At 40.4% G+C, this 13,661-nt stretch overlaps 1 protein-coding gene across 2 annotated transcripts in view; it reads right to left on the bottom strand.

Annotated features, from left to right (window-relative positions):
• Positions 1-10,428, bottom strand: part of EFHC2 (EF-hand domain containing 2) — a 280,922-nt gene extending 270,494 nt beyond the window's left edge. For both annotated transcript variants that reach the window (XM_064573946.1, XM_045876588.2), the window contains exon 1: positions 10,299-10,428. In XM_064573946.1, the coding sequence (XP_064430016.1) occupies positions 10,299-10,340 (42 nt within the window). In that variant the 5' untranslated portion in view covers positions 10,341-10,428. The remainder of the gene's footprint in view (positions 1-10,298) is intronic.
• Between the last annotated feature and the right edge of the window lie 3,233 nt (positions 10,429-13,661).

Raw genomic sequence — 13,661 nt, forward strand, 5'->3', positions numbered from 1 at the left:
TAGGGTTATGAGATGTTGTGATGTCTGGAACTAAGGCAAGCACCTTGCATCCATGAGGCCACAGACCCAAGAATGAAAAGCCAACATTCTCATGATAGCAGAATGGAGAGATGAAAAGAGTCTGAGCCCTTTAGGACATTCATCGGCCACTGCCTAAACCTGAAACTGCCACACCACTAGAGTCCTTCTGATAAGAAGATCAATTTGGCTTAAGCCACTGTCAGTCAGGTATTCCGTTACTTATAGCCAGAAGTATCTATCCTAAGTAACAGAGCTATGAAGTTCAGGACAGAATACAAAAGTAACCAAGGTTAGGTGTTTGATCCCCGAATAGGCAAAGTGACTCTAATTCCTGAACCCCAAATTAACATTTAGGAATAGCAATGGAATATCATGTCATTTCCAAAGTAGGAGTGACAGTCTGAAATAATGGGATTTCAAAGGTATTTCAGTGGATCCTGGAACCAAGTAACAAAATCCTTTAAATCAAAACCATCCCATGATCTGGCACAACAGACACCTACTGTTTGCCTGTCCAGTGATTTCTCCACCACCAACTCCTTTCTTCGGCCATTTATTTTCCAACAGTTTTATTGAGGTATGATTCATACATTCTAAAGCTCACCCATTTAAAATATACAATTCAATGGAGTTTACTATAATTACAAAGTTGTGCAATCATCCCCACAATCTAACTTTAGAACACGTTCATCAACCCAAAGAGAAACCTCATACCCATTAGCAGTCACTCCTCATTCCATCCCCTCCCCCACACGGGCCTAGGCAACCATTCATCTAATTTCTGTCTCTATAGATTTGCCTATTCTGCGCATTTCACACAAACGGGCTCATACAATATGCAGTCTTTTACGTATTGTTTATAGTATGTTTTTGAAGTTCATCCATGTTGTGGCATGTATCAGTATTTTTATGGCCAAATAATATTCCACTGTATGGCTAATACCACATTTTATTTTTCCATTCGTCAGTTGATGGACATTTGGGTTATTTCTAGTTTTTGGCTAATATGAATAATGTTGTTCTAAGCATTCACGTTTGCATTTTTTGTGGACATAGGTTTCTCTTCTCTTGTATACCTGGGGGTGCTGCGACATAGAGTAACTCCATGTTTAAACTTTTGTGAAACTGCAAACTTTTCCATAAGCAGCAGTACTGTTTTATATTCCTACCAGCAATGCATGAGGGTTCCCATTCCTCCACATCCTTGCCAACACCGGGTACTGTCTTTTTTGTTATAGCCATCCTAGCGGGTATAGAGTAGTAACTCACTGGGGTTTTGATTTGAATTTTCCTAACAACTAATGATGTTGATCATCTTTTCATGTGTTCGTGGCTCTTTGTAAAGGTTTTTTGGAGCAATATCTCTTCAGATCCTTTGCTCACTTTTACATACACTGGATATAAGTTCCTCATCAGATATATGCTTTGCAGATATTGTCTCCCATACTATAGGCAGACTTTTTACTTTTTCCGTAGTTTCTTTTGAGACCCAACTTTGGCTATTTATTGCAGCAATATTTGTAATAGCAAAAGACTGGAAATAATGCAACTATATATCAAAAGGGGATGGGCTGAATAAACTATGGTTATGTCCACACAATGGAGTACTATGTAGCTGTGAATGGATTACACATTCCAACAGCATGAGGAAAACTGTCCACTACGATGAAGAGATCTCCAAGATACACTGTTAGAAGGAAAAATGGAAGATGTAAGAGAATGTATAGAGTACGCTACCATTTGTTTAATAAGAGACCATGTGAATGTATTTTAAAATTTGCTGGTTTAAAACCAAAAACAGAAAAAGAAAAGATTAAAAAAAAGTTTTGGGTTAAGCTACTTATAGAGGGAAGGGGGAAGAGATAACAAGATTGAAGGGACAAGGACAAAAGCTATACATACCTGTCTGAATGCACCTCACTTTGTAAATTTGACTCTGAAACCACATAAATGTTCTATTTTTACACTACAGTAAAACAAAGTTTTTAAAGTTAAAAAGCAAGATTATGTAAGTGATGAATCACTGAATTTTACCCTAGAACCCAATATCGCACTGTATGTTAACTACCTAAAATTTAAATTAGGGACTCCTGGTTAAGTGTCTGCCTTCAGCTCAGGTCGGGACCTCAGGGTCCTGGGATCCCGTCCTGCATCGGGCTCCCTGCTCAGGGGGGAGTTTGCTTCTCCCTCTCCCTCTGCTCCTCCCCCTGCTCATGCTCACTCTCTCTCTCTCAAATAAATAAAATAAAAAATCTTAAAAGAAATTTAAATTTAAAAAAAAATTAAAAAAAAACAAAATGAAATGAATGAACCTAACTGGGTATTGAGTTGGTGACCTAACCATACTGTCAGGAACCATTTAAATGAAATTAAAACCCAATAATTTGACCATACATTCCTAATGGGATATATAAAACAAAAGAACTACAAAGAAATATTAAACCAGGGCACTGGGGTGGCTCAGTCGTTTAGCGTCTGCCTTCGGCTCAGGTCATGATCCCAGGGTCCTGGGATGGAGCCCCACACCAGGCTCCCTGCTCCGCAGGAAGCCTGCTTCTCCCTCTCCCAGTCCCCCTTCCTGTGTTCCCTCTCTTGCTGTGTCTCTATCAAAAAAAAAAAAAGAAATATTAAACCATTTGAAAACTCAAATTCTTAATAATGTTATTGATCAGAAGCTATATATATGGATATATATTTTTATTTATGATAGGATAAAGCAAGAAAATAATTATGTTAACATCCTTATGAATCAAGATTCTCAATATAAGTAAAAGATAAATACAGAATCAAAGTTAAATAAAAACCCTATAATCCTTCATTTGCATTGGAAATACCAGTTTGGATTCATGTTGTATTTTATCTTTAAAAATGTACACATATTTTCTAGCCTTAAGAGAATGAAAATTTAAGCCACAGACTGGGAGAAAATATTTGCAAAGCACATATCCAACAATGGACTTGTATCCAGAATATATAAAGAACTCTCAAAATTCAATAGGAAGGAAACAAACAACCCAGTTAAAGACAGGCAAAACACACTAACAGACATTTCACCAAAGAAGATAGATGGGTGGCAAATAAGCAGACGAAAAGACGTTCAACATCATTAACTGCCAGGGGAAGAAAGTTTCAATCAGGATGACATACCACTCTACGTTTATTAGAATTGCTAAAATCCAAACACTGACAATGCCAATTGTTCACAAGTACTCTGAGTAACAGGAACACTCATTCATTGCTGGTGGGAATGCAATGATACAACCACCTTGAAAGACAGTTCAGCAATTTCTTGTAAAGTTTAAACATATACCTATGCCAGTTCCAAATATATATATACGAAAGTCAAGTATCCTGTCATTCGTAGGGAAGCAGTGACCATTTTGCTGTGGTTTTTCAACTTCTGATTCCTATAAGCAAAGCTTTCCTTGTTAACAGGTATCAAGAGGAAGGCCAGAAATCTCATTTCAGTTGAAAATGAAATCTATGTGTGCTTATCTCAAATTTGACCCAGAATTCAGTATTTATGTGGCAAAATACCAGCACAGGTTTCACATTTAAGAGGTAATTTTTATACTTTATTTTTAGTTTTAAGAAAATAATATTCTTTTTTTTAAAGATTTATTTATTTGAGAGAGACAGAGAGAGTAAGAGCGCCGGGGAAGGGGCAGAGGGGGAAAATCCCCAAGCAGACTCCCAGCTGAGCACAGAGCCTCATGCAGGGCTCGATCTCACGACCCATGAGATCATGGCCTGAGCCAAAACCAAGAGTCAGACGCTCAACCTACAGAGCCACCCAGACACCCCATAAAGCTTAACTTTTAAGTCTCATATAAAATTAAGTCTTAGGCTATATTTTTATTCATATTGCTTTGCCATATGGTTTTAGTAACTTACTTAACATTGTCGATGTATTTTCATGTTGTAAACAGCATTAATTAAAATGAATTTATAACCTTTATTTAAATTAAATCAACTGAGCCTACTTTTTTAAAAAGTAAATCACATCTTGGATTAAAACAGTTACTGAACAGAAATGTACTATGTTGCTTTATGAATTTTCTAAATGTATAAAAAGGAAAGAAAGGTAAGCTAAGCTTGATTGCCTATTTGTTTTTCAAGAAAAGCTGGTTAAAAGTCATTTTTAGTTTTAAATAGGGGGAAAAACTACTTTTGCTGATACCACATGCCACATATCCTATCTTACTAGGGCCCTTGATAGTAGAAACAATGAGAAGATTTTTAGGTCTACTTGGATAAGGGGAAAGGGGGAAAAAATCAAGTAGGAAATTTTACAGTAACGGGAAAAAAACCCTGAAGTTTCCTCTACTATGTACCCGGCCCCCTCCCACCCTGCATTAGAGTTGATATCCTTTGCAGGAAAGGGAAACCACACAGAGCATGTGAGTAAGTTGACCAAAATTAACAAATCCACAGAAACCTATTACTTTTTACTCAGAAGAGACAATTATTACTGGATCATTACATCTACAACTCATGGATCATGCTAATGTACCATGGGCTGTAGAAATCATTTGTACACAGGTGGTCCCAAGAGCTGAAAAGCATTTCAAAGTCCCTCCGGGATAAAAAGATTGAGATTTGGGATGAAGACAACGTCTCTGAACTAGTTAGAGGTGATCATTGCAAAACACTGTGAAGGTACCAAATGCCACTGAATGGTACCCTTTGAAATGGCTAGTGGTTGAGGTGTCTGGGTGGCCCGGTCGGTTAAGCATCTGCCTCTGGCTCGGGCCCTGATCTCAGGGTCCTGGGATCAAGTCCCCACATCAGGTTCCCTGCTCAGTGGGGAGTCTGCTTCTCCCTCTCTCTCTGTCCCTCTTCCCCGCTTGTGCGAGTGCTCTCTGTCTCAAATTTAAAAAAAATGAAATGGCTAGTGGTTAATTTTATGTTATGTGAATTTTACAGCAATTAAGAAAAAAAATCTGGGGTGCCTGAGTGGCTCAGTCGTTAAGCATCTGCCTTCGGCTCAGGTCATGGTCCCAGGGTCCCGGGATCAAGCCCCACATCGGGCTCCCTGCACCGTGGGAAGCCTCCTTCTCCCTCTCCCACTCCCCCTGCTTGTGTTCCCTCTCTCGCTGTGTCTCTCTCTGCCAAATAAATAAAATCTTTAAAAAAAAAAAAAAAAGAAAAAATCTGACTAGGATCTGTTGAAGCTTCTAGAAGGGTAAAAGACTAGATCTGGCCTGGAAGGAAACTGAAGTTCTGAATTAAAAACAGAGGCACGAGCTGGTAGAAACAGCTCTAATGAGAGCGTGTTTCACACTCTGCTACCACAATAACAAACAGGTTTGAGTGCAACCCAGTTCACTTGCACACGTGGCAGAAAGCAAAAGTCCGCGAAAGGATACTTACTGTTCCCATGCCCTCACACATTACTCTGATTTTTTTATTCTTTTCTAGTCCATTTTGCTTCTTTCTTTTTTTTTTTTTTAAATGCTGGCCATGATTCATTAAATTGATCTCATAAGGTGACGGGCAAACTCTAATGGACTCGAGTGTCCAGGTTGAGGGGTTTGCACCTGATGCAAGTTATTTTAAGGCAATGGAATTAACCACTAAGAATATAACCAGAAATCCATAAGCAGAATTTTAGATCAGGAAAAACCTCCACCCTGTGCATAAAGTCATTGTTTCATGATTATTTTTGTCATTGCGCTAAATTTAAATTGATTTATCTACCATCCCTTGAGGAAGTCAATATGTATACTGTGTATTACTCAGAGTGTGTCCTTCAGCTGTTTATCATTTAAATTGCTGGTAAATTTCCCAAAGAACGCTTTTCCTTATATATTAGTAAGTAGGCTTATATTAGTCTAGATAAAAATAAATTTCAAGGTATTGCCCACACCCTTTTGTAAGAGAGGCAGAGAGATTCTGAATTTCTGTTTTATTCTACTGCTATGAATTCAAATAGTTTATTTTCGTCCAAGGAAACAGTTGCTTCACTATAAATTAGAGACGGACTATTGACAACAAACCCTCCTAAGATGGTGGGGCAAGGTAGCTTCATAAAAAACAGAAAGTGTACTCCTCATTATTCATTAGGGGCATTCAGGATCAGCTAGCCAGCCATCTGTCCAAAATGCTATAGAAAAGATTTTTAGCTTTGTCTGGAAATATCCCTTTTAACTTTAATATCCTATTATTTTTGACAATGTGCCTGAGATTCTCTTAGCTCAAAATAAATGCAGGATGTAAATTCTTGGAAAAAGATACCGTGTTGTCTGGAATTTAGCTGTGACCTTTCCCTAAGGTTTTCAATTAATTCACATCAAAACAATTTTAATGTCATCAGTGGTACAAATGCTTATATTTTAGAAAGCACCATACTTCTTGTATTTCGGAGATAGAAATACAGGCTGCACATCACCTAGCTGTGGGCAGAAATCAATCTATTGCTCATGACTATCAGCAGCTAATCAGGGGGAGAAACAAGTTCCTTTTTAATTTCTAAGAAAAGCAATAAAAGTTAGCTTGTGTTATAATTTTAAACCCAAACAGCCAGTAATTATGCTATCTCCAGGAGGTGAGGGGTGCGGGGGGATGATTAAAAAAAAAAAAAGCCAGATTTGGCTCTACTGACTTTTTGACCACTCTATGCACCAGAGAACATATGATCTTTTAACTAAGTACAAGTTTTTAAAATAATATTAGTTTTTTGGCACCAGTCAGTAACAAGGTTAGTGCTAATGCAGCCATCTGAATTAGGCACATACAAGTTTGTTAAATGACAAATATATATATACTCAATATATAAATACTAGTTTGTTAAATGACAGCCCAAGATATCTAATAAGTATACTGTCATTCCCTAATTCATACACACACACACACACACTCCTTTTGGTCTGAAGCATAAAGTAAATAATTTTTTTAAATATAGTCACAAATCTAGAAGCAGTCCCACATGTATTTGGATACTTGTGACAAAGGTAGCAGCCCTGCAGAGAAGTAGAGAAAGGGTGGTCTCTTCCAAAAATATGTTAAAGACAAGACAACAGACCCTAAATGGAGTCGCTCACACTAAGCCCCATGTCAAAAACTGAAACTTAACTTAGTTTTGGCTGTCCCAGAAATTGAATCTTAAACCAGCCAATCATGAATTGCCTGATCAGCATGAGTTAGGTAATCTGCCTAAAAAGCCCTTGTTATCATATCCCACAAGGAAAGTAAACTTATAGTAACCAATCTAATTTTTGCCTAGTGTAATGCCTGCCTTAGTCCTATAAAATGTCTTCCTGGGAGAGCTCTTCAAAGCTCTCCTGTCTGCTAAACTGGATACTGTCAATTCATGAATCATGGCATAGAGCCAGTGAGATCTTTAAAACTTATTCTGTTGAACTGTGCTAACAAATGGTTCTGGGTCAACTGAATATCCATATAGGAAAAAATATAACCGGACCCTTACTTCTTTTCATACATACACACACACACACACATTTATACTAGATTAGAAATCTAAATGTGAAAGGTAAAAACAACCAAATTTCCAGAAGACAACACAGAAAAATACCATCATATTTGGCATAAGGAGCAATTTCTTAAAGAAAAAACAAAAATCACTAATCTAAAGGAACAATTCCTTATCAGAAACACCACTAAGAAAGTGAAAAGGCCAGCCACAGACTAGAAGATATTTGCCAACACAGATGTCGGACAAAAGGGTCACATCCAAAGTCTATATAGAACTCCTACATTTCACTAAGTAAAAAAAGGCAGACAACCCAGGAAAAAGAGTAGACAAGAGACAAACAAGTATTACACAAGGAGAATACCCAAATGACCAATAAATGTGTAAATCATGCTCAAGTTCATTAGGAATCGGGTAAGCGCAGATTGAAACTACAGTTTCCCTGTACTTGTTGATCGAAATAACTACAGTTTAAAAGACCAACCATACCAAGTGTTAGGATGTAGAGCGACCGGAACATAACATGCTGCTGGGGATTTAAATTGGTTTAAGCACTTTGACAGTGTCTACTGAAGCTGGACATAATGAAAACCATATGGGGCGCCCGGGTGGCTCAGTTGGTTAAGCGACTGCCTTCGGCTCAGGTCATGATCCTGGAGTCCCGGGATCGAGTCCCACATCGGGCTCCCTGCTCGGCAGGGAGTCTGCTTCTCCCTCTGACCCTCCTCCCTCTCCTGCTCTCTGTCTCTCATTCTCTCTCTCTCAAATAAATAAATAAAATCTTAAAAAAAAAAAAAGAAAACCATATGATCTAGCAATTGTAGCGACAGACACGGACAAGAATAGTCACAGCAAACTATTCTTAATAACCCCAAACAAGCCAAATCTCTATCTATGGGTATTTAAATGATGTCATACTCACACAATGGAATACTACAGAGCAAGGAAAATGGGCGAACTATCTCTGCAGACAGCCCCATGAACAAGTCTAACATAACATTGAGCTCAACACAAGCCAGTCACAAAAGACACCAGACATTTACATTGATACCAAGTTCAAAAGCAAGCAAAACCTAACCACAGTCCCCGCATTCAGGATAGTTAACTCTGGACATTAAATAGCAAAGGGGGTAACGACAAGAAAGAGCCATAGGCAGGGTTGCCCCATAATATAGAAGATGTCCAGTTAAATTTGAATTTGAGATAAACAACAAGTAAGCTTTCGGTCTAAGTGGGTCCCATTCAGTATTGGGGACATATATTTTTATTTGCTAAATCTGGCAACCCCAGTCAAGGGAGAGGCTTTTGGAGTACTGGTAATACTCTGTTTCTTGATGTTCACTTGGTGTTCATCCATTATGCATTTCTCTGCACGTGTTGTACTTCACAATAAAACAAAGTATACTCAGTACAGCTTTGCAGATTTTAAAGTATCTCATCAAAGCCCTGCTTTTCCTTCCTATTCTTCATCACTGCATGTGGGAGCTGTGGTACTTCTGCAGTAGGAGGACATCGGTCATCTGAAGTGTTGCGGGGCCCAAAGCTGTGGGCTCTACTTTCAATTTTTATTAAATTTACTCCTACACTGCATGCTTGTTTACTTCTGGAATCTTTTTGCGTGTCCTGCCTCTCAGAGTCTTTCTTCCTTGGTGTGGCTGGCTGAATCTTAGCAAAGGGCAATGCTGGGCGGGAAGGCCGGCGTCTACCCATCAACCAAAAAAATGGACAAACCACGGTTTAACAAGGAACTCGGTCCGGCCAAGCGACCCGTGGAGGTCAGAATCTAGTGGCCTGAAGCCACAAAGGAAACTGGGACTTTAGGGCCAACAACTTGAAAACAGACACCTCGGAATCCAGAAAGTCAAACGCTTCATTCAATCCCCTGCTGCGTTCTAAATTTACCAGAGGTTTACACAAACACCTTGAGGGGCTCCCTCGAATTCCCTCCCACCCGTGTTATCACCTACCTTCTTCCGAAGACGCAACTGGCAAACCCAAGGGAAGAGTGGTGACCAGTGTAAAGAAAAGCACGAATCACTTTTCTGCTGTTGTTTAAATAAGGGGCTACTTATTACTGGCAAGATTCTTTGGTGCTCAGGGTTTTTTGTGTTGTCGTGTTGTGTTGTTTTGTACTTTCATCTTGTTTTGAAGTGAACTCCTCCCAATCCTCAACGAAGAAAAAACTCCTCCAGGTTTGGATGCTTCTCTCTATAAAGCTTAGGACCGAACTTTACAGGCTGATGGAACCCTTCCCTCTCGGCCCCCAGCAGCCTCCAGAGGGCCAGGTTTCTTGGCTTTCGTAACAGCAACTGTTTCTCTCTTTCACACAGGCTATTAAGGACAATGACTAGGCACCTGGGCTGTGGAAACAGGTTGCCTGGGAGAAAGCCAATTTCACACTGAAACTGTGTAGCTCTGGCCAGTGAGGGAGTGACTCATCGCCCCGTGCCTCAGTTTCCTCAACTGTAAAATGGGAATAAAAATAGGACCTAAGCAGCAAATGCCGTGCCGGGCGACTAAAGCACAGCACCTTACATATCTTAAACGCTCAACGATGACTCTTATCACGTCACTACCACTGGCTACCTTCGCGGGTCCTGCCACCTGTGAAGACTCTACTTCTGTATCTGATGTCGTTCAAGCATCCAGATGCAGTTAGAAGAGACTGGGAAAAGGGGAGACAGAGAGTAAGTGTTCCCCCCGCCCACAAAGTTTGGTCCAAGTTGTGCCCAGTGCGCAGGGGTGAAGCGGCCGCAGGATACTTGAGTAGGGTCGGGGGAGGTGGCCACGCCCGGACCCCAGATTCTGGCCGGGACCTCTGACCTCGGGCGCCCTCACTACTCACGTTGCGGTTGAAACTGGTGCCAGGCAGCAGCGGCAAGGCCATGGCTCTCAGCGTCCGAGGGCCAAGGGGCCGAGAAGAGGGGTCGGCAGGGAGCGGCCGCCTTGCGGCCGCGTTGTTCAACAGCCCCCACGTTACCTAGAAACGGGAGGCGGCGTCACGGAAGGAGGAGGAGCTGCGGCGGGCCGGAGGGGGCGGGGCCAGGCGGGAAACTCCCCGCGCGCTCCTCCTCCCCCGCCCACCCTCACCCCGCAGCCGAGTGCAGGTCTCCCGAGGCTTTTCTCTCCACAGGCGCTGTGCACACAAAGACTGACAACCACACCACTCCCGGCCCCCGCTGCTTTCTGGTTTAACCCCTTTACAGAGCTTAGGCTCCTCCGATTCTGACGCACTTTGGCCATTTGCTTATTATGTTTAGTTCAAACACAGAAGAGTGCAGAAAACGATGTGACATCCGCGTGCTCTCAGAAATGTAACAGCGCCTAATGTTACATTTACATCAGCTTTTATTTTGTAGTTAAAACGTTCGAGATGGATCCAAAAACCACCCCCCCCACCCCATGAAAACCCGTTCAGTCCTAACCACCATCCTCGGTCCTTCCTCTGTACGTTTTTATACTTGAACTAAACATGTGTAAGGTGCTCGTTCCTGGTCTAATTAGGGTGGCCAGGGGCAGGGGTAGGTGGCACAAAAGGCAGCCCCTGTCGTTCCATCATGCACCCAAGATGCCCGAGCCAGGAGCCTCCTGGAATCCTGTCCCCACACCTACAGACAATCCCTCCCCGAATCCTACTGCTTGGACACTTCGGTATCTCTCAGTCACCCCCTCCTCTGGCTCGGTTGAGGCCCCATTATTTCCTGCTTGGTTTTCTTTAAAACAACAAGAAGAAAGAAAAGAAAAAGAAAAAGAAAGCGAGAGAAAGAAAGGAAAGGAAGGAAGAAAAGGAAAGGAAGGAAGGAAGAAAAGAAAAAAAAAAACCCAACTAACTGATCTTCCCTCCAGAGCCATCCTCTTATAATTGGTGATGCACCTGTTACTCTTCTGCTTCAACATTCTTCTAGCCTTCCCACAACCCTCAGAAGGCAGACTCCTTAACCCCGTCAGAGCCTATGGTCCGGGGTTGCCTACCAATACCCTACGCTTTCTTTGCCCCCACCTCCTCTACCCTAGCTGCTCTGAGAAACCACTGGCAGTTTCCAAACCGGGCTCTGCGGTTTCTCCCCTGTGGATTTTGCAAATGTCACTATCTGCCAGAAACACCCTTCCTTCCTCTCACCTGGGTAACCCCTTCTTATTTTTCAGGACTTGGTTCAGTGTGGGAAGGAGGCATGGAAGCCTTTGCCATCTCTGGGAAATGTTCCTTCATCTTCTCCACTCCCCCATCTGTTTTAGGGGCCCTGTCTCATTGTGGCTTCAGTGGTAGTGCATTGTAATCAGACTGACCTGACTTTCTTCAAATGCCAAATTATTCCAGGACGGGAACTCTCTCTCCTTTTTTACTCACAGACAACGTTAACCTTAAAAATAAAAGTTACCTTAGCATCAAGAATGGGTTTATTCAGGAACGACAGAGAATTGCAATTTGGGAATGGCAAAGAATTGCAATTTGGAACATTCTAGCTAAGGCAAAACCCTAAGTCTAACAAACAAAGGAGAGGAATGTTATTTTATGGGGAAGGAGGAAGTTGGGAGGGGTTGTTCTGAACAAAAGTCCATTGCAGAAAAGCAGAGTTCAGGGTTTGATCAGGGTTTCTCATTGGCTGAATTGCAGGGGTAGTTGATTTCTTATAGGAGATACAATGTACATCTTTTCCCTATTGGAGCCTGTAATTGATCATTCTTTCTGCTGAGAGTTCTTCCCTTAGGGTCTGTAATTGACAATTCTTCCTGTAATTGACATGGAGTGGTACCAGCTCCCTCTTCCAGCCTCCCAACTCCACTTTAGTGAGGTTTCCCTTTACTAATTTTCACAACATACCTCACCGTTTCCTTTGTTTACAACATACATATTGTTTTCTGTGTCTATAAATTTTGCACTATAAATTTCTGCTACCTGCTTTTTCCACCTAAGATTTTTTTTGAGATTTCTACATGTTAACACATGTAGATATATTTTATTCATTTTAAATGCATTGTATGTCGGGCTCCCTGCTCAGCGGGGGGGGGGGTCTGCTTCTCCCTCTGACCCTCTTCCCTCTCATGCTCTCTGTCTCTCATTCTCTCTCTCTCAAATAAATAAATAAAATCTTTAAAAAAAATAAATGCATTATATGATTATACCACAAATTACTGATCCATCTGTTGTCATCTGTTGATGTCATCTGTTAATAACAATTAAGTTGCTTCCAATTCCTCACTAGTTATTAACAATGCTGCAATGAACAACCCTCTCCTGTTCCTTTAGAGATTATCTACGCGTCTAAAGGTGGAATTGTTCACACCTCCAACTTCACTAGATCTTTGTAAACAATCTCCAGAATTGCTGAACCAGTTAAGAAAGTTCCTTTTCCCCTTCATTCTTTCAATAATAGGTATTATCCAATTGTATAATTTTGAGCAAGTATCTGACTATGTGTTCAGTGATATATGGTTGTTATTTTAATTCATTTCTCCCTAATTCTTATGCAGTTGGTTATCTTTTCACATGCTTGTTACCTTCTTCAGTGATTCCTCTATTTATATCCTTTGCTAATTTCTGTATTTGATCATTTGTAATTTTTAAAGTATGTTATATATAATCTTAGGCATAGCAAACATCTCCTAGTTTGTGGCTTGTCTTTCAATTCCACTTACAGACTTCTCTGTTGTATGTGAATGTGTCATTTTACTTTACTCAAATATATCATTCTTTCCCGTTATGGTTTGTACTTTCTGTGAATTCAAAAAATCCTATAAAACAAAGTTATTCTCCTACATGTTCTTACAAATATTTTTAAATACTTCCTTCTTGTCACTTTTTAGATTGAAACAATTATAGCCCAATAGAAAAATTGCAAGAATAGTACAAGGAACTCCTAGTTATCCTCACCCAGATTCCCCCAACTGTTTTCTATTTTACCATATTTGTTGTATGATTCCCTCTACATATACAATTTTTTCCATTTTAGAGTAAATAGCAGACATCACACCCCTTTACTCTTAAATACTTTAGTGTATATTTCCTAATAACAAGGACATTCTCTTACATAACTGAAGTACAATAATCAAAATCAGAACATTATTATTAATAAAATGCTATTTTCTAATCTAAAATACCTATTCAAATTGTGTTACTGCCCCAAAAATATCCCTTTTAGCAAAAAAAATCCCCAAATTTTAAAAAATCTGGTCCAAAATCTGACCTAACATTCTTCATTAATTGTCA

This window comes from Mirounga angustirostris, unplaced genomic scaffold (assembly GCF_029215605.1).
Source record: "Mirounga angustirostris isolate CCGP_5_RB_7025 unplaced genomic scaffold, mMirAng1.0.hap1 SCAF_11, whole genome shotgun sequence".
Classification (NCBI taxonomy): Eukaryota; Metazoa; Chordata; class Mammalia; order Carnivora; family Phocidae; genus Mirounga; species Mirounga angustirostris.